Source organism: Myotis lucifugus, unplaced genomic scaffold (assembly GCF_000147115.1).
Source record: "Myotis lucifugus unplaced genomic scaffold, Myoluc2.0 scaffold_59, whole genome shotgun sequence".
NCBI classification, from domain to species: Eukaryota; Metazoa; Chordata; class Mammalia; order Chiroptera; family Vespertilionidae; genus Myotis; species Myotis lucifugus.
In genome coordinates this window covers 3,598,252-3,625,514 of record NW_005871107.1, presented here as the reverse complement: position 1 = coordinate 3,625,514, position 27,263 = coordinate 3,598,252, and the positions used below count along the sequence as shown (strand labels likewise).

At 32.8% G+C, this 27,263-nt stretch overlaps 1 protein-coding gene across 1 annotated transcript in view; it reads right to left on the bottom strand.

The window, feature by feature from the left end:
* The window catches only part of RIMS1 (regulating synaptic membrane exocytosis 1), a 160,620-nt gene that overhangs the window by 130,519 nt on the left and 2,838 nt on the right, over positions 1 to 27,263 (bottom strand). The window contains 4 exon segments of the mRNA XM_023754316.1: positions 2,554 to 2,677; positions 7,423 to 7,522; positions 9,126 to 9,236; positions 9,801 to 9,868. Of these exon segments, the coding sequence (XP_023610084.1) occupies positions 2,554 to 2,677; positions 7,423 to 7,522; positions 9,126 to 9,236; positions 9,801 to 9,868 (403 nt within the window).

Sequence of the window (27,263 nt, the reverse complement as noted above, 5' to 3'; positions counted from 1 at the left end):
TGTAAAACTTTTTAAGTGATTTTGAATCAAAATTTATTTAATGTTGACTCCTTCAGTAATATTTTCAAGGCATAAATTTTCAATTGACATTTACACAATTCTACACACAAGTGATGTAGCAGAATAGTTTTAATAACAATTAAGCATAAAGGTTAAGCATATTGTACTTGGTAGGTTGGCAAAAATGGTCAATTTACGTGAAGATGACTGATGTCTCTTAGACCATGGGTTTTTGTTTTCTTTTTAAATTACTATTTTACATCTCTCTTTTAAAAATTCATCTTCAATTATACTTGACATACAATATTATATTGTTTTCAGGTATACAACATAGAGATTAGACATTTATATACCTTAGGAAGTGATCACTCTGATATATTACTGACTATATTCCCTATGTTACATCCCTGTGATGAGTGTGTGTGTGTGTGTGTGTGTGTGTGTGTACATATATATATATGCAATTTATTTTTCTTAATCCCTTTCACCTTTTTCACCCATTCCCCCCAATCTCCCTCCCACATAGTGACCTGACCATCACTTGGTTTTCTTTATTAAGTCTATTTCTATTTTGTTTGTTCATTTCTTTTGTTCTTTAGATTTTACATATAAGTGAAATCATATGGTATTTGCCTTTCTCTGTCTGACTTATTTCACTCAGCAGGTCCATCCATGTTGACACAAATGATAAGATTTCATTCTTTTTTACGGCTGAATAAAATTCCATTGTATATCTGTACTACATCTTCTTTATTCACCTATTGAAAGACACCTGGGTTGCTTCCATATCTTGGCTATTGTAAATAATTTTGCAGTTAACATAGAGGTGCATATATCTTTTCAAATTAGTGTTTTGGATTTCTTGGATAATACTCAGAAGTGGAATTGCTGGGTCATATGGTAACTCTATTTTTAATATTTTTGAGGAACCTCCATACTGTTTTCCACTGTAGCTAGACCATATTGACTAATGTGCATGTAAATTATACTTGGGATAATTATTGAAATGATTATGCCACAAAACTATGAATAAATATTTGCTTTCAGTTTTAAATTACTTATAAAACTACATTAAACATAGTTATTAAATAACTAGAATTATTTTTCAGGAGTCTAATAATATTTCCATCAACTGGAAAAGTAATACTAGATTTAATTTTTATATAAATATTTTTATATCCCATATTCTTTATATATGTGACAGTTTAGGCTTTGGCTATGTGGATTATTACCTTTGAAATTATTTTCATACAAAAGTATAAAATAATGAAAATGTTATTCCAGTCTACTTTAATTGTCTTTGTTTTTTAAAGTCGCTAAGAATCAAAAATATTTTAGCTAATTTGAAACCACCATATATCTGAAAGTATTTGGCAAAGTGCACATGCTTGATTTTAAATTTTTTTAATATTTTGATTCATTTTCCAATTACTTACCTCTTTTCCAGCCTCATATTTACCTAAGCACTAGAACAGGTGTTATGTAAAACTAGCATAAATTATAGTGAGCTATTTTTTAAAATAATCTGCATTGAAATGTAAAACACTTTTGTAAGTGTTCACTCTTAATAATCACCACTTAAAATGGGCCATAAGCTTGTCTTTATTTTAGAGTTTTATATATATATATATATATATATATATATATATATATATATAAATATTATTCTTTGAAATATATTATCATACATTTTCAGTCTTTTGAGAATTAGAATAATCATATTTCCTTGTATGTTTTACAGTGACATATTCATGAGGACAACAAAAATTTAAGGTTAGCACTTATTCAACATAAAATATCTTTAATTAATGACTTTATAATATTTTAGGGAATAGGAAAAAAAGAAAATTGTTTCAAAAAATATATTCATATATTAAACCAATTATAATAAGACAATTAAACATGCCTTCCAAAATAATGTCAACTGGCAAAATGAATGTTCTAGACTTTATGGGTTGCCAGGAAAAGCTCACTCTATGAGGAATTCTACACAAAGATATAGAAATTATCTTACTGCCAGCAGATAATTAAATTATGCTGAAAATTGAAGTTTTAAAAATATCGTATTAATTATTATGACCAATTAAAATGTTAAAATATTTCACACTTGCTTAATTTTTTAAAAATATAAAAAATATTCTATTCTTAGTAGAATAAAAAGTTCATGTAGACATATGAAATCATTACTATTTTAAATATCACAAGAAGATAAGTTAGTGACTCTCTTTAAGGAAATATTATTCATTAAATGAGAATTACTAAAAATAAACAGATCTACCATTAAAAATATTGTACTTTATATTTTATGTCTGAAAATGCATATCAATACTTTTTGATATTACAATTGTTAAATTGTGAAGCTTCTAAAATGTAGTGAGGAAAATTCAGTATTCAGATTTAAAAAATTAAGAAATTTAAATCTAATCTGTATGCCCATCATTGAAGAAAAAGTATCCATGTTAGCATGTATTGTATGAATGTATAAACTTCTTTTTAAAACCCTACTATACATGTAATTTACTAAACTTAAGAAGTAAGTTTTTTTAGCCTTACCCAATAGGCCTTGAAACAATAATTTCAACTTGAGGTTCTGATTTTGATTCTAAAATAATGTTGTAAACTTCTTCATTTGTAGCTCCCGGCAGGGGTTTACCATTCCATTCTAGAACTTCATCCCCTTGAATTTAAAAAAAAGGGTATTTTTTTACCTTACATATTCTGTGTATTTTTCTTATCTTTTCTCTTTTTTTAAAACAAAGAAATGCAAAACATATACAAATAATTTAACTGTCTAGGTTCTGCTCTCAAGAAATTTGATTTCCATATAATGTCAGCTAAATTGTTCTTCTAAACACTTTTTTCTTTTCTTTTCTTTCTTTTTTCTTTTTCTCTCCCCAAATGAATCCTACTGGTCACTAGAAACAGTATAATACAAACTACCTTCATCTTTTGAAATATACCAGAAATAACATAAAAATAATCTCATGCTATGGAATGGAATTAGCATAGCTTATTTGGAAATATTAAAAAATAATAATTAGCAGCATGCCCTCCATATAATAAATGTAGCCTTCTCTAAGTGTAAAAGATTGTTATTAAACTCTACATTAATCCTGCTTTATTTTTGGTAGAAGTTGCAATTAACGTTTGTTAGCATGATTTTTCCAATTATAAGTCATGCGTCTTTGTCTTCACCAGATGCACAACAGAATAAAAATGCATGAAAGGACTTGAATTTATACCTACAGGGCAACGCAGGTAGCTATGGCAAAGTTACAAAGCAAGCAGATGTAAAAACTCGCATGACAGTTAACCCACTTCCAGATGTTCATAACATACACATTCTATACATGATATATATTGTGAGCATTAAAGTTAGAAAATATTTTTAAGATAATAAAAATTTGAGTATTCATTAGTTTGTTAAATATTATAAGATTAATCAAAGAAAGTACGTGATTCCATGTTACAATACATGGGCTAACAACTTGTTATTTTTAACCAGAATTTTCACCAGAATTTGGGAAATACTATTTATTTTCATAAATAGTTAGTGAAGTTTTAGGTCCCAAAGGGTTCTCTGTCCAGTACCTTTCAATACATTATGGAAGGCTCAGCTAAAATATTCAGCCTCAATGGTACTTTGAGGCATTTAATCTTTTTGTTCCTTTATTTTGTTGTTTTCAGTGTCTATAACATTTAGTAGCTAAGCAAATATTTTTTGAACTAATGAATCAATATCATCATAAACATAAACATGAAATCTTTTAGTTTTTAACTAGCATGTCTTTAAGTAGAAAACTTTGTTTTGATATAACTATTACAAGTAATTTTTTTCACCCAAAAAGTAAAAACTAAATATTTGAAAAGCACATGATGGTGTTTTGGTTTGGTAAAAGAGTACGGTTATTACCAATAGTTAAATGACTTCTAATAGTTTGACCTAAGAAGTTCCCTAACCATGTTTATCAAGTAGGCAATAAATATACTTCATATAAAAAAGAAATAAAATACAAATTTAAATATATATCAGGAGTCCTCTAATTTTTTTGGCCAAGAAATTAAGTTTACCTCATGTGAATGTATATATGTATATGTGTGTGTATGTGTATGAAAAAGTATTTTCTGGAACCATACTTACCCTGTTATTTTCTATTCTATTATGTTCTATTTCACTTTTTAAAAACAATGGATGCAAACCATTAAATCAATTTTACTACCCAGTAATGCACTGCAATCAACATTTTTCAAAAGACTGGATTATAAAATTCTCCTCTTTATAGACAGCAACCTGGAGCATAACTTTTAACATCAAATTAACTTAGTACACACATTTATTTACAAATCAATACATCCTCAACCAGAAAGTGGTCTCTCTAGCAATATTTATTTATATATGAATAATATGTTCAGGCAGGGACATAGATTATGATGGTACAAAGATGCAACAAGAGACTTTATCTGTCCTTAAATTTGGAGGGGGAGAATTATAGAAATCAATACCTTTCATGAAATGATAGCAGTTCATCTGAGGAACAGAAATAGAGCCAGGTATTGCTAAGGAGGTAGTAATAAGTTACTGTCCCGAGTGAGATATCAGGAAACACTTTAGAATTAAGGGAACTTTAGATGAGTTTTGAAGGATGGAAAGGACTTCAACAGGCAGAGCACAAGAGCAAAAAAGAAACCAGGTAGACTAGATGACCAGGTCTCACAGGCAGATACAGCTTGCCAGGGACCTACAGGTGGACTGCCATGGCTGGAGGTAGAGTGAAAGGTAATGGAAGTGGATGGAATTGCTAGAAGAGCACAAAGCCACTGAGCTTTGATTTGAGCATATCATGACTGGAGACGCTGAAGAGTCTTTATAAGGAGAGTGTCAGTGTCCATTTCGGGTTTCTGATGATTCTATCAGTAGCAGGACAGTGCATGAACTTAGGAGGGACATTTGCAGTAGAGAAAGCTACGTATGGCAAGACTAAAACAAGATTGCAAATGTTGAACAAAAGTCATGGTAATAAAATCATAGCGCTATATTTTTACAGACCAGTCATATTTATATGCAAATAGAAGGAAAAATAGTTCTTAAATTATAATGTCAATCAGAATATATGATCTAATTTACTAAAATACTTTTTAAAATGTTTTATAATTACTAAAGTTGAGCTTTTATCATTTTAGATTTAAGTTTCTCAGGCTCTAGGCACATAAGGGTGTTAAATTTAAGTTTCTCAGGCTCTAGGCACATAAGGGTGTTAAATAAATGAAATTAAAAAAACAACACCTTTTGCTGACTTTCTTAAGTAATCCATTAAAACACAAAGACAAAATCAAAAGCCATTATGTTTATTATCTGATCTGAATATTCAGATTTGTGCAAAGTTATCTTACATTTGAGTAGTCGACAAGAGATTCTTACACTTTCTAAGGCTTATTTTTGAGTCATAAAATAAGCAAAGACTCAATTTGCTGATACAGTCACTCTTTATTGAGTTAGTTATTTAATGACTAGTACTCGACACCGGTTTAGGCCTGATCCCTGTGGGACATCCCTCTTGCAATCTGGGACCGCTGGCTCCTAACCGCTCACCTGCCTGCCTGTCTGATCGCCCCTAACCTCTCTGCCTGCCTGCCTGATTGCCCCTAACTGCATCTGCCTGCCTGCCTGATTGCCCCTAACTGCCCTCCCTTGCTGGCCAGATCTAGCCCCCAATTGCCCTCCCCTGAAGGCCAGATCTGGCCCCCAACTGCCCTCCCCTGCCAGCCAATTTGGTTCTAATTGGTCAGTTTCTATGCTAGTCAGCGTCAAAAGCTCCACCTCCTAGGCAACCATTGGCTTATCACAGTTCACCCAGATTTGGTTCTGATTGGTTGGTTTCTATATTAGTCAGTGTCAAAAGCCCCGCCTCCTAGGCAATCATTGGCTCCTCACAGTTCACCCAGATTTGGTTTTAGTCGGTTTCTATATCAGTCAGGGTCAAAAGCTCTGCCTCTTAGGCAGCCATTGGCTCCTCACAGTTCACCCAGATTTGGTTCTGACTGGTCGCTTTCTATATCAGTCAGGGTCAAAAGCTCTGCCTCCTAGGCACCCATTGGCTCCTCACAGTTCACCCAGATTTGGTTCTGATTGGTCAGTTTCTATGCCAGTCAGCATCTCCGGGCCTATCTCTGGGCCTGATCAGCAGCCCCTGCAGAGGCCTGGAGAGAAACAGAGGCACAGATGCTGGTGAAGCCCGAAGAGAAAAAGAGAGGCAATGGCTGATCAACAGCTGCCACGGAGGCTGCGGATCAGACCCTGCCTCTCTCCAGGCATGATCCGCAGCCCACCTGACAGACAGTGCTGGGTTGCTGTGCCCACACCAGTGGCAGTCAGTGCTGGGTCGCCACAGCAACCCAGCACTGACTGCCAGACTGACTTCCAGTGTTCAGTTGAGCCTTCAGTGGGTCTGTCGTTAAGGACCCTGGGTTTTTATATATTAGGATAACTAGTCCCTGATAAGAAATAATAGTGTACTCTGCCTCTGCACATATTCAAAGCTGTATGTATAGTAAATAAAATAAACCCAATTTGAATTTTCTCTCTAAATAACACATTCATAGTACGTTCCTATTGAATAAAAAATCTAAATGATGCTGAACTTTTATCCTCGTAATCAATTGACAAAAAATGTCTTCAAAAGTTATAGAATATTTTTCTCAAGGTTTCAACAATTACAATCGTAAGGTATAAAAACTAAAAACATAGCCTAGAAATGTTCTCTTCTTTATTTGTACCTCCTGGCAGGGGTTTACCATTCTATTCTAGAACTTCATCGCCTTCACACTTCAAAAAAAAAAAAGTGAATTTTTTACCTTATATATTTTGTGTATTTTTCTTATCTTTTCTCATTTTTACAAATAGATGCAAAACATATACAAACAGTTTAATTGTCTGGACTCTGCTCTCAAAATAAAATTAGTTGCTCATGAGTACAATATATGTCACATTTAAATTAAAAAGTATTTTATTATATAATTTATATAAGAAATGTGATTGGATTATATTTTATTAAAAACACTGATAGTGAATAAGTGTTTTGGGACCAATCTGGAAAACTAGTATTTACTATAGCTTAAATACAAACTAAAGAAATAAATAGTGATATTACTTTTCCACAAGGCTCTAACTGTTTGTAACAACATTATGAAGCCATCTATGAAAATTAGTAATCTTTTGGTATTTTGCATCTATTTATTTTTACATAAAAAACATTTTTATACTTGTTTTGTCCAAACTGCTAGTGACAATATCAGGAAAAAAAATCTATTCATGCATTAAAATTAGTTATTTACTTCATTGACTTATCTATGACTTACCCAAATTTGAAAACCACCAACTCATGCATAGAGTACACATTGTTCAAATGTGAAAGGAAACTTTACCTGCTCTTAAATGTCCAACTACATCTGCAAGGCTACCCTTCTTTACTTTGGTGATGAAGGCACCAAGGCGTCCTAAGTCAGTCATTTTTCCTCCAACAACCTGGATAATTATAAATTTATAAGTGCCCAAGACTAAAACATAAGATTTTAGTTTGAGGAATTAATCACATCAGTCTCTTATGATGTATTGAGAATTGAATGTGGGGACATTAATGAAGTGAAATACATTTCTGATTAAAGAAGCTGGAAGCATAGTTTTAAAAAGAAAACATCATCTCATTATATTTAAGATTATATTTAAGATGGCTATGTATCCTAAGGAAGCTTATGTACTGATTACTTATATTGACCTAACAACACAAAGGCGCCATGAATAGTGAATAACCCTACAAGACAAGTGCCAGTTCTTTCTTTCTTACCATCAAACACAGGAAGGGTTTGACACTGTTTACATTAGGGTTCATTTTTCTTTATCCTCTCAACTCATGCCCACCATGTGAATTATATTTCTAAATGCAGATAATGCCCCATTGGCATTTCTGATCTTGATCTCTTTTGTATATATTTAGTGGAATGTAGGTCTAAGACATAAAGACCAGGAATTCAGACCAACAACAGGCAACTTTGGGGAAGCAATTTACCACATTCAAAGAATAACAGCCCAAATTTATCTCTGTTACTGAACATGTGAATGAGCTCCTCACCTGAAATATGTGTGATTCAATCTAACTCTCAAAGCCAGAGTTTTATTACTGAATATTTAACACTCTCACCTGGCTTTTCCACTTAGCTAAAAATAAATATATCAGAAAGTTTCTAAGTTTAATTTCTTCCAAAGCAGGGACTACCTGTGTATAATTAGAAGTTGGAGGGATATTCTCAAAGGTTGAGATTGATCCATCATTCATAGGGATGTGCCCATTAGGGTAGGTGATGACAATTTCTTCATAACAAGAGAAATTAAGAGTAATAATAAAAACTGATACTATTAAATACATTAACTTAAAATTTTTTTGTTGTAATAGTCAATGGCTTGGAAGAAATCAAACTATCACACAACTATAAAACAATCTCTTGGTAAATAATTTTAAAGCCACAGCTTTGAATGTTTCTCTGTTTTCTAAAGGAAATAAAACCACAAGATTTAACACACATGCATAAACATAATAAAACAAAATGTATGCACATATTTTTCCTACAATAAAATATAATCTTTTGTAATTTATTAATTTTTAATTTTCTCTGTTAAAGTCAATTAATATTTTAAAGGATACATTTTACTCTTTTGATATTACCACAAATTCTATTGCACTTACAAAACAATATCACTAATGTTTTATGTTGCTTGTCAAGTATAATAAAATTATGCAGTCTGCATTATTTAACCTTAGGACCACACATTAAAACCTTTTTGCTATAAAAATTGTACTTAAACTTTATATTCAGCGAAATATTCTTTAGTTTTCCTATAATCCATTGCAGTTTTCTAACATATTGTCATATTAACAAAGTATTTTTAAAATATTAACCTAGATAAAATACTAAATTTACCATAAAACATCACTATGTTAACAAGACATTCACTAGAAGGACTTTATTTGGAGAAGAGAGGAAATATTTAAAAATCATTGTCAGATGCTTTGTTGAATCCAGTCCATACTGTAATTCACCCTTTAAGAAACATTTTAAACCAGCATACTTACTTTCAGACCCAGTAATGCACCTGATTCTTTGGGCATAGTTGTTCTCTTGTTAAGAACAACACGTCCAATTAATCGGTCTCCCTCTTTAGATGGTTGCCACGTTACAGGATGCTATTAAAACATGAATAAAGTTAAAGAAAATTTGTTTTCTTTACTGTAGACAAATAATTATTAGTTGTCACATGATGTGATTTCTTCAGTTAAAAGACACTGTAGGAGGAATTCTTGATTCTGGTGGGCTCTATCCTTGGATTGTGACAATTTTCATTTGCAGTGGACACTTATTACCTTAAATAGTTCTAAAAGTAGTCAGCAGCTAAGTACATCCTTAAAAATAGTTCTGAAATAAAATTAACTGAAATTTAAAAATATATCTGCTTATATAAAGAAACTGATCCTGTATTTTGAGTTGTATTGTTAATTTTGATATACTTAACCAAATAACATCTGATTTCCAGTCATCATTTAATAATTCCTTTTTATTAAAAATTTTTATAATTATTCAGTGATAACTTTTTTATTCAAAACTGTTCTGTCTTAAATGAAATCAATGTTTGCTCTCATAAAATGTATAATGGAGCAGAATAAGATTACTATCTATCACATATCAGCAAAGGACAATAAACAGCACACATTACCCCTAAATTCCAAAATCTCACTTCTCAGAAAACTTACCGAACTAATCGGTGATGTTTCCCGACTATGCCACGTGGCAGGATCCAACCAGTAATAATCCAAGTCACCTGCACAATAAAAAAAAGGGGGAAGTGTAATGCTTTAGAGTAGAGAATGCTTTAACCATTTTAAGTATAACTTCTTCAATCTATGAAAGTTATGAATATCATAATCTTGACTGTGTGTATCCCAGAAAGATAATCCTCATTGCAAAGGCTGTGACCTGCATCCTTGGAATGAATGTGTGTTACAAAAGCACTTCAGACTATAGGAGAGCTTTCTTTTACTGTCATCATCAGGCTAGAAACACACACAAAAATATGGAAGGTACTGGGTTAATCCACTCCACTTCCCCTCCATACCAAGGCACAGCCTGCCACCTAGTGATGCTGGATGAAATTTTATTCACTGAATTGAGATAAGTATTAAAACTTAGTGTCTCCCTTTCTACTCTTCTGAACTATATCATATCTTTCAAAATTATCCACTGGCCTCTATCTTCTTCCCTCATCAGCTAAAAACAAGACAAATACTTTTGGACATGGTGTCGAGTAATTCAATATCAAGAATAACTTTTGGCAAAAGAGTACATACAAATGACAGACTATTCAATTTTATGAAAGCCATAAAAAAGACCTTTACAATCCTTACTTTGTAAACATGAACTTATGAACCTTTAATTTTTATTGTTTCAGCTTAAAAACAGAATGCTAAAGAAAACATCTGAGAAAAAAGAAAAAAGTACTGGAAAGCATCAGTTCTTTCAGTAATTGCATAGGAAGAAAGGACAGAGTGGGTAACCCATGTGAGAAAAATGACCTTTTACATCTCATACGTGAGACTAATCTCCCTGTGGATCTTGAAAGAGAAAAATGTTAACAGAGTGAGGAAAGCACGCCATCTAACAATGAGATGTTTAGCTGGTTATTGGGGAAACGTTTGGCTGATATCTCTGAAGGTCCTAAGTAAAAACTTTTAATGTAGATGACAGGCCTGGAAGATATAGGCACTATAAAAGAAATGTAATAGGAAACACATCAAATATGGAAGCATAAAAAATCCATACACTTCAGTTTCTCAGTGGCTGCTCCCCTTTCTTTTTTATACAATATCTTAGTAAGGTTGATGGAGAATGTTATCCATACTACAATAAATACAAAAATGTTCTTCAAATATGTCATATAGGTAAAAGTAATTTGTTTTATAAAGGGTTGAATATTAAAAATTGCATTAGAAGAAACTATATTCTGTTAAAATTTACTCCACATGAGGTCTCTAACCCTCTCAAAATCATTCACTTTAAAATATATACACAACTTGATGTCAATAATTTTAGAATTTTAATCTTCTACTGGACCACTTCGGTTAATGAAATATAAGAAAATTTGTAAAAGGAAAGTTTTTTTCTCCTTTATTTTTATTGGTTTTACAGTGGAGATACTTATTTTTAAAGTTGCTGTCCTCAGTATCACAATACTAAAGTTTTATTTTCCCTTGAAAGAAAAAATTATTTATAATGATAAAATTAAAATTAACTACAAACATAATTAAAAATCTTACTGCAATTTATAAAGCTTTCTCACTAAAATATCATATACAGTGTAATAAGGTCTGATGACTTCTTAAGTGCTAATTCGTTTTGAAATACTGGGACAAAAATAAAACAACTTAGATGAAATTACTAATTTGAAAGCTGCTTTGGGAAGTCTTTGAGGTTAAACAAAAACTGATGAAAATCCACCTTATTTAAAAGACTTCAAGAAAACAAAGTTTGTTGTATGCTTCAATAATATGACTTCAATGTTAAAACTTTGGGATCTTTCTCTGACTTATGGCCCAACTTCTCATGTAGTGGTTCAACCCTGTGTTTAACCCAATTTGTCCTAAGTATCTCTAGATTAACATATCTTGTGAATATTTGCTTATATGTAAATAACCTAAAGATGATTTTTCTGGTACATTTTGATAATGATACTGAGCACTCTTTACTATGAAAACATTGCTTTCAAACAAAGTTATTATATCATCTATAAGCTTTGTAGGATAATGATCGTGAATGGAGAGTTTAATTTAATTGGTTTTAGATGGGACAGACATAGTTGCCAGGTGATTTCCCTGTGCAGCCAGCAATAATTCATACCTTATCCTGGCAGTGGTAATATGGATGCTACAGATTTTGCAGCTTAAAATAAAACCATACCCCCCAATTTTAGGCATAGATAGTATTGTCAATATATACTAAAAACATACAATAATATTTTTATATTTTAGTATACAATTACACTTCCTTCACATTCTGAACAAATTCTAAAAGTTTTCTTATCACTAATTTCCATTATCACCCATTAAAATAAATTCTAAAACTTAAATATGTCGTTTTAAACTATATTTGTTTCTTCTTGCCATGTAATTACTAAACTTGAAGATATTATTGACTTTTTAACTGCTCTAACTTGCCTTTATAAGTCACATCTCTTCCGTATTACTAAAAACATACAATAATATTTTTATATTTTAGTATACAATTACACTTCCTTCACATTCTGAACAAATTCTAAAAGTTTTCTTATCACTAATTTCCATTATCACCCATTAAAATAAATTCTAAAACTTAAATATGTCGTTTTAAACTATATTTGTTTCTTCTTGCCATGTAATTACTAAACTTGAAGATATTATTGACTTTTTAACTGCTCTAACTTGCCTTTATAAGTCACATCTCTTCCGTATTAATGGAATAAGCAACACTAAATAAAACTTTCTCCTAAAATATTTGGACTCTAGCATATCATTAATAAAAAGCATTTTCCTGGATTACTTTTCTAATATGTGATGAAAGGTATTGATTTCAAGTGGCATGGCTACAAAATGATAAATTCACGGTACAAGGAATTAATACAAAAGCATTTTGGTTCTAATGTTCAATATAACTATAAAAGGATAAGTTTACTATTAATATTAACTTAGATCCAGGAAATGTCTGAGTCTATTGAAATGGTTCAAGATCATAAATAGCCAAGTTTAATGAAGTGTTATAGTTTTAAGCATTATTTTTGTGAATTCTTTAAAAATAGACTTTTATCCTACCCCTTGTGAAAAATAGGTTAAACAATATATTAGCACACAACTTTCACTGCACAAATAAAAGTGAGTTAAATGACACGTGAGCCTTCTGTAAAGAGAACTAGCTGTCCCTACACTCAAGTCATCATGATTAGAGTATGTAACAATGCATAAACTTGCATCTTGATGATTTTAAATTTCATATCTTATGATATCTCATGTCAGGGCACAGCAGATTCCAATAAGACCAATCAAAGTCAATTGAACAAAAACACACTCTAAGTAACATAAATGTGTGATTGTGTGTGAGTATATGAAATCTGTAAGGAGAAAACCATAAATCTAATTTCATACATTACATAGCTATTTAACAATTTTCATGACAGTTACATTGAACCAAGTAGAATGTTCATCTAATGTGCAGGTAGTAAAGGAAAACTTATCTACACTAAAGCCTTGCAGTATTAGAAAATCTGGAATTCTTCTTTATCTCCAGTGAAATACACAGCATATTTTTTAAAACATCATTATAACGAATGGTGATTAAGATGGAACTCAAACTGATTACAAGATTGACCCATAGTAACTCTCCACAATTTCAAATACATATCACAATTGTGCTGCCTGTCATCTCAAAAAATAAATAAATTGTTCTTCCTATATAATACAGATTGTTGACATTAAAAAAAGTATAAAACTCAGACCAAAAATCAGAAGAATCCTCCTTCCCAGAGATTTCCTATATCTCTTAAAAGGTTTTCTTTTTTTTTGCTTATCCTCCACAAAAGAATGTGTGTTGACACTAAATAAAGTTAAATAGCTACTAATCTACTTTATTATAGCATAGTACATAAACAAATTAAAATTCTGGACAAAAATATATTTATTAAATGTTTTATGCACTGCATACACAAAAAACAACTCAATTCTAAGAATGTGTTTGTAATTTGAGACAAATTAAAATGCAGAGTAGCATGGTCAGCACACATGAGTTAATAAATATGGCTTTGGTTATAATGTGATAAAAACATACATTTTAGCTCATTTTAATATTTCACAAGGACATACTTTTCATAGACAGTAATTAAAATCCAAGTTTAAGAACTGTGGTAAAATCTTAACTTCTCATTAATATAATGAAAATACCATTTTGAAATATTTTTCTCCTACTTTAGAAGACTATTTTAGATACTTTTATGTCTATAAAAGGTGTGTCCACTCCCATCCATAAGTTATATACAATAGTGGAGCTAACTTTGGAACAAATCAGCAATTATGTGCTATGCAGCGAAGTTCTAGAGGCCTAATTTCACCTAAATTAAATTAGCTGCCAGGGATAAGAAACAATATTATTTAATAGGACTTACTTTCTAGGCAATAAAATAAAATGGGAAAACATACTTGTTAAATTTAATCATTAATCTGTGAAATGTGAAAGCCTATGTGTAGTGATGCAAAATTACAAATGAATTACTGTCAGTCTAAGTTCCTAGTATACTAAAAATATTGGTCCTCAAATACTCTTTGGTGAGTTCATTCAAAATCCACATCAGTGTTCACCCATAATTTGATGGTAGGGCTAGATGCATCTCCAACCATTGGTCTTCAGCAAGAATGCTTCAATAATTCTAAGTAATGTAAAACCCAATTTCTGATTTGGGCCCAAAACACATACACAAGTGTCATTCCTTGGAAGAATTATATTATCTCCAGCCCTCAGGGATTCATTAGAGTGGTAGTTCTTTAAATGCATGTTAGAAATTTCACTTTCAAAATTCCCCTTTGTTCACAATATGCTCTGTTTCTACCATAGAACCAACAATAACATTCTCTCTGTCTCTTCGGTATATAAATTTGATGGTTCAAGTAAATGCATCAACTATTATTAATTTAATTAAAGAGGTGTCAAAGATGTTTGTATTTAGAAATTATTTATGCTCAACAGAACCTGCAGAGTGAACTACATCTAGGGAGAGATCAAGTATTTGCTTTAGGGCCTGTGATGCCATTTTGTGTTTTATAAGTAGCTTATCTCTAAAAGGAGAATTTCATTAATATATTTAGTTGAGGTGGTACTTTTCTGATTATAAGTCCTTTTTGGTGAAGTTGAGAATTAACTTTTGGAATGCCAACCCTATCACCACAGAATTCTACAAAACAGTTGTATCGAACTCAGAATCAGTATTTCTGGTTGTGCTCTGAGCTCAGTCATTAAAAAAAAAGGACGATAAGGCCTCAGCTTGGAAAATAATAACTTATAATATATATAAAAATATATATTAAAAATATTTCCAGTAATAATACTGATAAGCTTTTCTGTCAATTTTAATGGGATGTAAAAATTAAGAAAATATGCTTTTTCTGCCCCAGAGTTTACTTATTTGAAACTTTGAATAATCAGAGAACTACACTGTATTTTAATTTCTCTATTAACATTATTGTATCTTATCAGCTATTTATAATTATTTTGTTTTTTATAAAACTTGAAAACTAGCTATTGTGTAAAAAAGAGCATTGTATTAGAAATTGGACACTTGTGATTCTAATCCTAACTCTGCCATTTTAGGTGAATTCTCTTGATAATAGCCCTTCATTTCTATAAACCTTATCCTCCTCTGTAAAATGGGGATAATGCCACTAGTTCACAAATATTTTACGAGGATTAAATGAGATATGCTAGATTTGTAAATTACAAAGAACTTTAGAAATAGATTTTATAGTATAATTACATAGTTGTGATTACAAATATGAAATAATGGTGTTATGGTTGAATACCTATCATAACTAATATAGGTAAAATCAGTAATCTTTGTAAAATATGTATGCTGTGAAATGGGCTCAGAAAAATATTAAAGTCACTTTGTTTATAGAAATTATTAATTGGCTTGGTATAAGCCAGATGCCCAAGAGTTCAGAATAAATGAATATTGTTTTAAAATTCCAATTGATAAATGATGAGGAAATAACATATATAAAAACAATAACATAAATCTTCCTGTTAATTTCCACAAAACCAATGTAAGTCTAAGGGAATAAGAATATGGCTACTTTTATAGTCAAGCAATCTATACACTGAAATGTATACAGATTAACAACCAAAAATATCTGAATAATTAATTTAATCAGCTTGTATCCTTAATCAAAAATTAAGCATTTTGTAATTTCTTCTTTATATAATATTTTCAAGTGGGAGAACAAAATACATGTGGTATATAAACCAAATATTTCAGGCTGAATTTCTCCAAATCAGGAAACAAGTAGGCCATTTTATGCCTTTATATATTTTCTTCTGATGAATACCCCTGAAAATGTTTCCTTGCAACCAGCTTATATTATACCTTAAAAATTATTTGGTATAGATATTAGCTATGGAATGCATTTTAATAATTAATATTCTAATGAGTTATAAATAGCCTAACTTCCTCAGATTGCTTTCCTTTCCTCATATGTCTCTTATATTCCTAACAAAATAATCTAAATAATAACAAGATTGATGGTCTTAAAAAATAACAAGTTTAAATATGTACTAGGGTCACCTGGATGATGGGGCTTTGGGAAAAAAAGAAAATTTCGTGACTTTACGTTAAATAGGCTAAAAGACATTGAGAAATAAAAAGCTATTTGAGATGGTAGACGTTAGTCATCAGTTTAATTTTTCCTAATTTTGAAAGGTATATAACTTAGATTTTTGAAAGTATATGAGGCTTTAGGTTTCAGAAACACTCCCAAAACACCATGTTGTGCAATGACCTCTTTACTCTTTAGCTCTGCAGTGAACTGATGCTACAGGACCCAGAAGTGGTTGTAAATGAAAGTTCCTGAAAGTTTCAAGCAATAACAACAACAACAACAACAAAAACTACGCATACATACATAGATGCATGCGCGCGCGCGCACACACACACACACACACACACACACACACACTTTTGTGCCTTAGAATAACAAAAGAAGGGTATCCATGGTCTTCTGCAAATCTAGACCAGACTGTACTAGTATTTATTATCTGTATTAAATAAGAAACTGTATCTGAAGAAAAGTCTAAGATGATTGATAGGGCAAAATGATTTCCACCAATAATAGTTTAGAGGGGAATAAATTGCATGTAGAAATATGGTTTGAGGCCTCATGACTGAAAAATATCTTCCCTAGAGTATAAATACAGAATAAGAAAGTACCCTGAATAGCAAATCACAAAATTAACCATCTTAGGGAAACTTTTCTGTTTCTTCTAACACAGTGACTCTTCATCATTAGGAATTTGGGAAGTGCTGCACACAGGAGGGAAATATTTTACTGCAACTTTCCAACTGACCAGGCTTCCACATTGACACTGAGTATTCCATTCACTTGGGAGAACAGGTTGTCACGTGCAAAGCCTCGGAATAACCAGCCAGGAAACCCTGTGGAAAAAATCGGGGTTTATTTGTTTTCATTGTTTGGGGACTGGATGTTACCCACAGGCTAAAGAAACTGTCGTGCTGGGCAAGTTCACAGCATATATTATAAGAAAGCACTCTAGATGTAAATCTCTTCGATAAAGAAAAATGTTAGTTTTTATCCAGACCTCACATCCAGGCACTGCTAGCAAAATAAGATTAATTTGCAATAATAATTCTGAATGCCACGTCAATTTCTACCTGCCTCTACATCCAAAGATATAAAAATGAAAAATATGGAGATCAATACATTATCATGGTTTTGGTGATATAGGTAATAAGGATAAGAGTCAAATGATGATAAAGATGAATTTAAGGGCATATAGAACAAAATGGAAGTACTTATGAGGGATTGATACTGCTTAAGCTTTAAAATATATGATTCAGCTATAAAATATTAGAAAACAAATTTATGCTAGCAACCATTTTGGGTGATATAAAGAGTTGTTTTAAAACCAGAGTTCCATCAAAGCAAGTTAATGTAAATATAACTTTCTTTTTGGTTTTGTTTTCTGTTTGTTTGTCTTTGTTTTTATTTTGGATATGCAAACAAAAAAGTTATAGAAACATTAAAGGACTTTTTAAAGTTGGAAATTCCTTGACTGGTAGTGGGAAATCACTAGGCACAGAAGTTTAGAAAAGATGTTTAGGCCTCAACATGTTCTAGAGAAAAATGCTAAGTATCCGTATTCGTAAACCATCAAAATTAGAGCCATCAGAAACTCGGCTTCAGAACACTGCAAGGTCACTGGTCTAAACCTCCGCCGCAGTGCATAAGAGGTCAGGCAGTGAAAAAGCATGTCCCTTTAAATGTGCTCCAGCTCCATTTGATGGAAGATAATTCAAGTAACAGAAAGCACAAAAAGCCTTGAAGGGGAAAACGTAATATTCACCAATGCAGATAGCATATATTCTTCTTCTTATAAAGCCAACAAAGTTAAGGTTGCTCAAAGATTAATCTACTGACTCAAGAAAAGATGTCCAGAGTTCCTAAATATTTCAGGTTTGGATTAATCACTCTAAAATTATCTTTTCATTATAACAGTTTCAAAATATCTTCATCTTACATTTTCATAACAAAACCTGTTCCATTAAAAAATCAGGGCATCTAAACGGCCTAGACTTACAATGCTCAACGTGATGTTGTGGCTTGGTCACAGGGGCTCTCTTAAGAATGGGCTTCTCCTCAGAAATGCATGGCAAACCCAATTAATGCCCAGTGTGTCTGCCTAACATTAGATCCATGACTCCACAATTACTTAGCTGTACTGAGCTACTCCCAAGCTCACTTCAGAGGGTACATATTTTTTAGGACAATGTACTTCAATATTTTTTAAATATTTAATTTAAAGCAATACCTACAGAGGTCTTTGTGTGGGATATGCAGTCAATCTACTAAGATATTATAAAACTCTTAGTTAATCCAGACCACCAGACAGCCATGCACCTGTACTTATACTGCATTTCCGCACAGTCCCTTTCTCCTCACTGCTCCCAATATTCCTTTCATATACTGTCCTTTAGTATATCACTATATGGTGATGAATATCACTATATGGTGATGAAGTTACTCACATATGGAGCATGCTGCTGTTGCTATCTTCTCTGTGAAACTACACAGAAAAAACTTCTTTCCGGTGTCAATATCAGGAAAAATAAGTATGTACCTAAATGACTGGTTCTTATGTTACAGAAGCTGTAAATTTTGCAACTGACAGAACTCTTCTCAGAGCATCGTGCTAGAATGTTTATGGTTAAAACTGAAACCAAATTTTCTACCCTTGTTCTTACTCATCAACTGTTTTACGTACTTTTAACTTATTTCAAATGGCTATATATTTACATTTGGTAGCTAACTTAAGTTGCTTTTAGTATTAAGGTAGATTATGAAGTGGGAATTAAAGTAAAATTAAATGTTTATACACAAAACATAATTTAATATATTTATTATAACCATTTTCATTAAAGTTTGGATTTTTTCATTCATCAGTCTCAAAATATCTGTGATACAATGGGAAACAACTTAAAAATACAACTGATGTACAGGTGTTAGCTTATCTATAGCTTAAACAGCAGAATTTAGTAAACACAAGTTTTATTAGCCTATTGGTAAATCTTGCCAAAGAATGGAAAGTAAATGAAAAAGGATTCTCATCTGGCAAAAACCAGTATCACAAATCTGAGGTCCATGACTTTACACCTTCAAAAACCCAGTAGACTTTCACTCATAATTTTACAATTATAATCCTAAGAGTCTGTCTGTTATTCAGTCCCATAGGACCAGTGAAGATGCACATTGCTAAACGCAAAGGAACTGGTACAGACAAGCACATTGACAGCAATAAGAATTCACAAGAATGGGCACATGATAATTAAAAACAAAACAAACAAATCAAACAAATGGGTTAAGGCTCTTTCTGCCCTTAACACTGTGATACTGTGAGTATACTATAACTGTACTAACAGGCAACATAATAACTGATGTTAAAACAATAGCCATTAGACAACAACTAAAACATTGTATGAAACATGAACTTTTATGAAAGTAGGATGCAATCCTTTTTCCAGACTTCCTGGTTAAAAATAAACAAACAAACAAACAAAAAGAATAATATACAATTCTGATGAGAAATATTTTAATGAAAATAAAATAAATAACAACAAGCCGGCTAGCAATTGTTTAGCATATTGGAAAAACTCAGTTACCGAGAATGAAGGATTTAAAGCTAAAATTTTATAATTCCAAAATTAAATCATTACTCATCAATGAAAACAAAATAGAAACATGGACCAGTTTATCAAATAGTGCTTTAGACTTACGGTGTTATTAAAATTAAGGATTCAATGCACTATAAATATTATCTTATTTTCTCCCTTTGAATGTTATATTTTTTGATATTTTGCGAATGTAGTACCAAAAATGGAAAATAGAGGGTTAATTGCTCCTTGAATAATGTCCTACACACACAGTGGCTAAGTTGTCTTCTAAAGATACTTACTAAAATTAATGTCTCTTAAGTAAGAGTAAAACAAAGTGAACAAAACTATAATTTCTGGAGGATTGGTTATATAACTGAATTACATTGTGAAATTAACAGATATTTGATGAAAAAATTAAAACTGAATATTGTTAGCATTGATATCTAACATTTTCAGTGATATTAAAACTGAAATTTAAAATTAGTCTTTGAACAATTTAAATTGAATGCTACTTCAATAACATTAAGAATAATAATTTTTCCTGTGTTCTCTATGCAAGTTTTATAAATTGATACCAAAGCTTTCTAATTAAGATATAGAGTGATGTCACTCACAAAGACAGTAAATGTCATTAAGTAATTTCTCCCAATAAATATGAGCACATTTAAGATTGACAGAATAAGTCCAATGATCTTAACAATATAAGATCATATACTGTACATGATTTCCAATTTAACCAACCCAAATTTTAGCTAAAATGGCCTACTGACCACAGCAAGAATGATCTGGAGAAATGGATGGACCCATGAGAAATACTAAATTATAACAGTGATTATAATAGTCCCAACATTAAGAAAAAATAATAATTTACCTTAACCTTTCCCAAAATATAAAGATATATATCCCCAAATATAAAGATATATATATATATATATATATATATATATATATATATATATATATAATTTGAAATCAAAGTAAAGGCTTATCTCTATTTTAAAATGCAGGAGTCAGTCAATAATATCTCTTACACTCACTTTCTTCCTATCTGGCAAAACTTTAAGTAACATTTACTTTTAGGTATAAAATGCTTATTATTCGTGTTTAAAATATATCTTTAAAAAACTTGGATTCAAATAATTGTTACAACTGTATTCTAATGGTTAAATACTAATTTTTCAAATGAGAAACTCTATATTACTCTAGCCTGGCTATTTTGCTTTTTAAAAAAAAAAACTTGAAAGAGATAAAAAGCAGCCCTGGCCAGTGTGCTCAGTGGTTGGAGCATTGTCCTGTACATCAGGGAGTCACTGGTCCCATTCCCAGTCAAGGGCAGGTACTTGGGTGGCAGGTTCGTTCCCAGCCTGGAGTCAAGTCGGGGTGCTTGAGGAACGTGACCAGCCTATGTATCTCTCTCACATCGATGTTTCTTTCTCTTTCCCTCCCTCCCCTTCACTCTCTCTGGAAAGCAATGGAAAAAATATCCTCAGGTGAGGATTAACAAAACAAAAAAAGAAGAGGATGAAAAACATGGAAAGGAGACATCTTGCAGGCCTTTATAATTTCACTTATCAAGAATTTCTATAATTTTATTTGTTTTCTAAAGTGATGCACTAATAGTTTTAACGACAAAAATTACACACACACACACACACACACACACACACACACACACACACCGGATCTTTGGGCCTACTAGCTACAATCTTCGTTCACTGTGAGTATTTTAGATCAAATACCCAGATGTGCTGTTAGTTCACAGGCATGAAAACTGTACCCATTGCAATTCAGCTTCGTACAGCCAGTCCGGGCAAATGTGGCGACTAAAGGGAGTCTGTTCAAAGATTCTGGATGTCAAACACAAAAGGGACAACCTTCAAGCAAAATCACCAAAAACAGATCCTTCTCCTCATTATAAACCATGAGTTTCTCACCAATATTTTAAGGTGATTAAACAGATATTTAGGAATTCTAATATCATACTCAATTTTTCCATCACTTTTACGTCTTCATGTAATAGTTCTGATGATGACAGTAAAACCTCATAGACTAAAGCAAACCTTACAAGAAGACCTCTATAACTAAATGTCTGATCTAGAACAAGACTAGCATATGAAGTCAGGAAATCACGACATAGTAGTATTTGTCAAAGAAGTCTTTTGTCAGAGAATAAGAAAACTAGTCTGTCTGGCATTCTGAACAGAAACAAGCCCTAGGTAGCCCTTCAGGCACAGATGAAATAATGTTGGTCCACACAACGCACAGCCCCCTATTCATCTAAATGAAAGCTCTCTATGTTGAATTTGAACTTTCAGTCATCCCTAACCCCTTTACTTACATCAGTATATTTAATCTTTTATTTATATTTTTGGATAGTTAAGCCTGGGGTGGATTTTTTCACTGTGTTGTGGAATAACATAGCCCATGAAAATATCAAATGGTAATTAATTATTCTTTTAAGCAAGAGCGTTTTGAAGCAGGTCTAGGGTTTATCTATTATTCATAGAAGAAAAAATGACTTACCTTCATGCAGGCAAGACTTTTTCTACCACTGAATATCAAGTAATTTGTTTTTGTAATACTTTTAATATATTTTTATTGATTTCAGAGAGGAAGGGAGAGGGTTAGAGAGATAGAAACATCAATGATGAGAAATAATCATTGATAGGCTGCCTCCTGCACGGCCCCACTGGGGATCAAGTCCACAACCCAGGCCTGCGTCCTTGACCGGAATCGAACCCCAAACCCTTCAGTCCACAGGCCGACTCTCTGTCCACTGAGCCAAACCAGCTAGGGCTGTTTTTGTAATCTTTAAGGCAAGGTTATAACCTGGGTTATTTGACCCCTTTTATATGGTGCATAGAATTAAGGGATACATATACCCGTTAAAATTGTACATAAAATTTTGTGTGCATAACTGTTTCTCTGTGGAGAGCCCATTGCTTACTTTATTTCTCTGAGGGTCCCATGATTTCTCTCAAAATTAAGAACAAATGGCTGAAGAGCTGGGGTGAAGGAGTGACTCAGACCAGCACATTGCTATCTTGCCTTAGTGGGTTACCTTTAGCTCCCAGAGTTATTCTATCTTGCAGGTCCTCATCCTCAGCAGTGTACTTTCATTAAGACCCCTATTTAAGCTAGGAAATCAGGGAACTATGCTCAGACAAAATGAGCTTTGTGATTACATACAGGGGGCAAGGGAATTCACTTGCCCTCTGTATATAAAAAAGCACTTTTGTGAATTATCAAGAGTCTAATTAATCATAATTTTAAAAAGCCTTTAATATCAATAGGCAAGAGAACTTACTATATACAGATGGGCCAATATTTCTTCCCTGATGAGTGCTTTAAACAATTTCAAAGACATTTACTAAAAAGAAAAATATAAAAAAATAATAACAAATTTCATATAATCTAAATAAATTATTAGAAAACATAATCTTGGATTAAAATTTCAAAGTGGCTAAAAAACTGTTCCAATTTTGACTACCAAGATTCAAGGGCTAAGCATTCTCTTAAAGGACAAAAAATAAAATAAAACAAAAGAATAAAAACCAAACAAAAAAAACTGCAAGGCTACCAGTTTCTTGTTACAAAAAGAAAAAAAAATTTAAAAATCTTCAAAAGCTATGAATAAGTCTAAAATATTTCACAGATGTTATACAATTAAAAACTTGTTTGTTAGAACCCATCTATTACAATCACTATGGACCCTTTTCTGAAGTCAGCTTTGAAATTTGTTCAATATTTACAGTTTACCAAAATAAGAATTTATTTCCCAGGTCTTTAAAACTCATACAACTCATATAAAACCTTCTTTGAAAACAATGAATTTAAATTAACTAGACATTCAAAAAATTTTGGTTGCATTTCTACAAAGAACTGACCAATTCATTATATGATTATGACAATTACCTTCTTAAAGATAAAAGTTGGCCTACTTGAAGCAGGCTATCTAAAAATCTAAACCCATTTCATTAACCTACAATTCTCAGGCATGAAAATAAGTATCATAAAAGTCTTCTTATTAATATTATTATAATATAATTACTAATTCTTTCATTGATTTATCTACTTTATAATTTCACATGCTTATTCCTAATCTTGCTGGCTTTAGAAAATTGAGAACAGAAAGTGCCTCTGGATTACTTGGAGAAAAATAGGGAATACATACTTGCTGGTCACTGGGATTAATTTTGTCTTTGTTTTTCACATGACTTGCATCATTTCTCTAACAGAACTCTTCTCAGAAACAGTCACCGGATATGCTTCATAAGGAAAATGCCTCATTCTCCTGAGGAGCTTCCCAACCACGCACTAAAACTACAGCACCACATAAAATCAGAAAGTTGGAAGAGACCTGAGCAGACGACCTCTCTAACGATGGAGAATCAGTTTACTAATAAAGTTATTGCCCTCAAACCTCTTTGTGTGGAGATGACTAATCTGACTGGTTCCTTTGAGCTAGAGAGAGAAATCGATCCTTGCTTTTCTTTCATCTCTCATGTGCATCTGTGTGGGAGCATGAGCCATCACTGCCTCGGCCTTGCTCTCATCATGAGGTGTGTCTATCATTGAAAAGACCCAGTCAGTATGGCAGTGAACACAAGATTCATAATTCTTTTCAACTAGCAAAGACTAGCCACTCTGCAAGCACATGGCTCAATTTACATTAAATACTTCTATTCTCCCAAAGAACACATTTAATTAAACAAAGAACTTGTATGCATATATGCATAACCCATAGATACAGACAATAGGGTGGTGAAGGCCTGGGGCAGGGAGGGGGTGTGGGGATGGGTTAGAAGGGGTCAATGTGGGGAGAAGGAAGCATATGCAATACTGTCAACAATAAAGATTTAATTAAAAAAATTTTAAAAAGTCCAGGAGCAATCTGATTCAGACTTTTTAGAGTGAGAGGTTGTTGACTGCGTTTCTTCTAGTTGCCTCTGATCTTTTGGATTTTAAGCTTGCCCTTAGCAGAGAGTGGACCTCTTGAAAGTCATTTGCTGAGAAGAGCAGCCAGGAGCTTCCTCCAGATGCCCTCAGCAGCACGCGCTGTACCTGAGAGGAAGCGAGGAGGCAGCGAGGGTGCTCACATCCCTGGCAGGCTTTCAGAGGGCCCAGCAGCTCTGCATCCAGGACCTTATCTGGCTGCAGCAAAACACATGATGCCTCCTTCGCCTCCCAAGGAGTCTGACAGCAGGTGCCCTCAAGACACCTCAAACTTGCTCAATGCCTACTTGGCAAAATAGTTACAGCAGAGCCAAGAGATTTGCTGGTTTAATTTAAAAGAGCCATAATCTCCTTTCCAAAAAAAAGCCTCAGTTGCTAAAACACTGCAAAGGAAGAAAAAAAAAACTAAAAGATTTCTATGTCTCTCTTTTATTAATAAAACTGCATACCTTTACAAACTGAATAATACTGTCTTTTTGCTACACAGAAATGACCGTCAGATGATCTTGAGCATCTGAAAAATGCCATGCCATTCCCACAGAGAATAACATTAGAGTTTTTTTCCAAACTGGCAGAATGGAAACAAGGGCCAGAAGGGGTTAGTTCCTCTGTTGCCCAAGGTCACACACCCAACTCTGACCCAAAAGACTCTGTTTCCCTTTCCTTCTTTATGTCTGGGCTCTGTATTCCCCTTATCTGAACAGTTTTCCTTTTAGTCCAAAGCTTAGCATCACACAAAAACACAGGAATTCCCAGGACATGCTCTGAAATAACTGTCAACTAGGAGAAACAAGGCCTTGAAGCTTTTGTTTAAATACTTCAAAACAACAATCTACATATAGACTGATATCTTTATATTTTTTAAAAGACTAAGCTAGGAAGCTTCTAATATTAATGACATCACTAAACAGGGAAAACAACTTTCTTTGATCAATCACAAAAGGAAAATATGTATTTCTGAATTAACTGTGTAATATACATACATCAAAGTAAGGGTTAAATACTAAGTTATAGATGAATGCACGCTCCAGATATTCATTTAAGACATGAAACATAACAATAACTTCATGTAATGCAACTAGAAGATCACCATGTATTCTAAAATGATATTATATTTGTGTAATTTCCATGTTCAAAGTAAAATAGTTCTCATTCTCTACTGATAGAATCCACTGAAGCATTTTAATATCTTACTCTTTGGATAACTAAACAATATATTGCATTAATTTTACATTTATGCATAAGGTTAATATTATGGCTTAGTTTACCTGTTCCTGGGAGCAACGTATGAAGTAGTAGGAACTGCAGAAACCAGCAAACGTAACAGCAGCATCAGAGTGGTTAAATAAATGCTACTGGCATCAAATCACTAAATTCTAGCTAGCAATGGCAGCAAATCCACATCACTCTTAGAAATCCACCAAAACGCAAAGTAATTTTAAAAACAAAAATAAAAATCCTGTAGTCCTTGCATTCTAAATCAAAACAAACAAACAAAAAAAGCCTGCAGTATCCAACATTATACAACAGTGACACTAAACAAGGCCGTAAGTGCTGCTGTCATCAAAACGGATCTCTGCAGTGTACAGATGCTCATTGATTACCGCACTAATCTATATGCTCTGTGCTGTCCTAAGAGGTTCCCACTGTAGCAAACACCAAAGCTCTGGCGGGTCCATAATTAACCATTTCCTGACACAAGGCACCTTCCTATAGGCAGAGACACACAAAATGCTGGAGTACCTTAAAGCTAGCACAGGAGAAAAGACTCAGGCAGAGGCTTGAAGAGCTCCTCTTATTTCCTCCCCAGTGACAATGCACTGAGATACCCGTGGGCTAAGATGACAAAGTCAAGCAGACCCCTGCTGGCTTGTGGACCACAGAAAACTTACCTGAAATGATTTGGTCCCATTATCAATCACTGGCAATGATGCTGTCAAGCCCCGTGTAAGAGATCATTTCCTCTGCAGCTTCCCTATCTGAGAGATCTTAGCCCAATGACAACAACTGCACCAGGAAGCTTCGACTAAGAGTAGAGGAGTGACTGTTGGGAACAAGGATGAAAGTGCTTGTTCAGGCTCTTCCGGGATGGCCAGCCTCCTGCTATTAGTAGCTCATCGCCAGAGGGCCAAAGGACAAACTCAAATAGGTTTGGCTAGGGAGTTGGGGGGGGGGGTGTCATATTTCCAATATTTTTAAAGATGCAGGTCTTTTGATGATTGTAGAGTCACAATTCATAGTCTAACAATTTTTTCACTGCAATATAGAATCATTACCCTCTCATTAAGTCACTACATTTACTTTA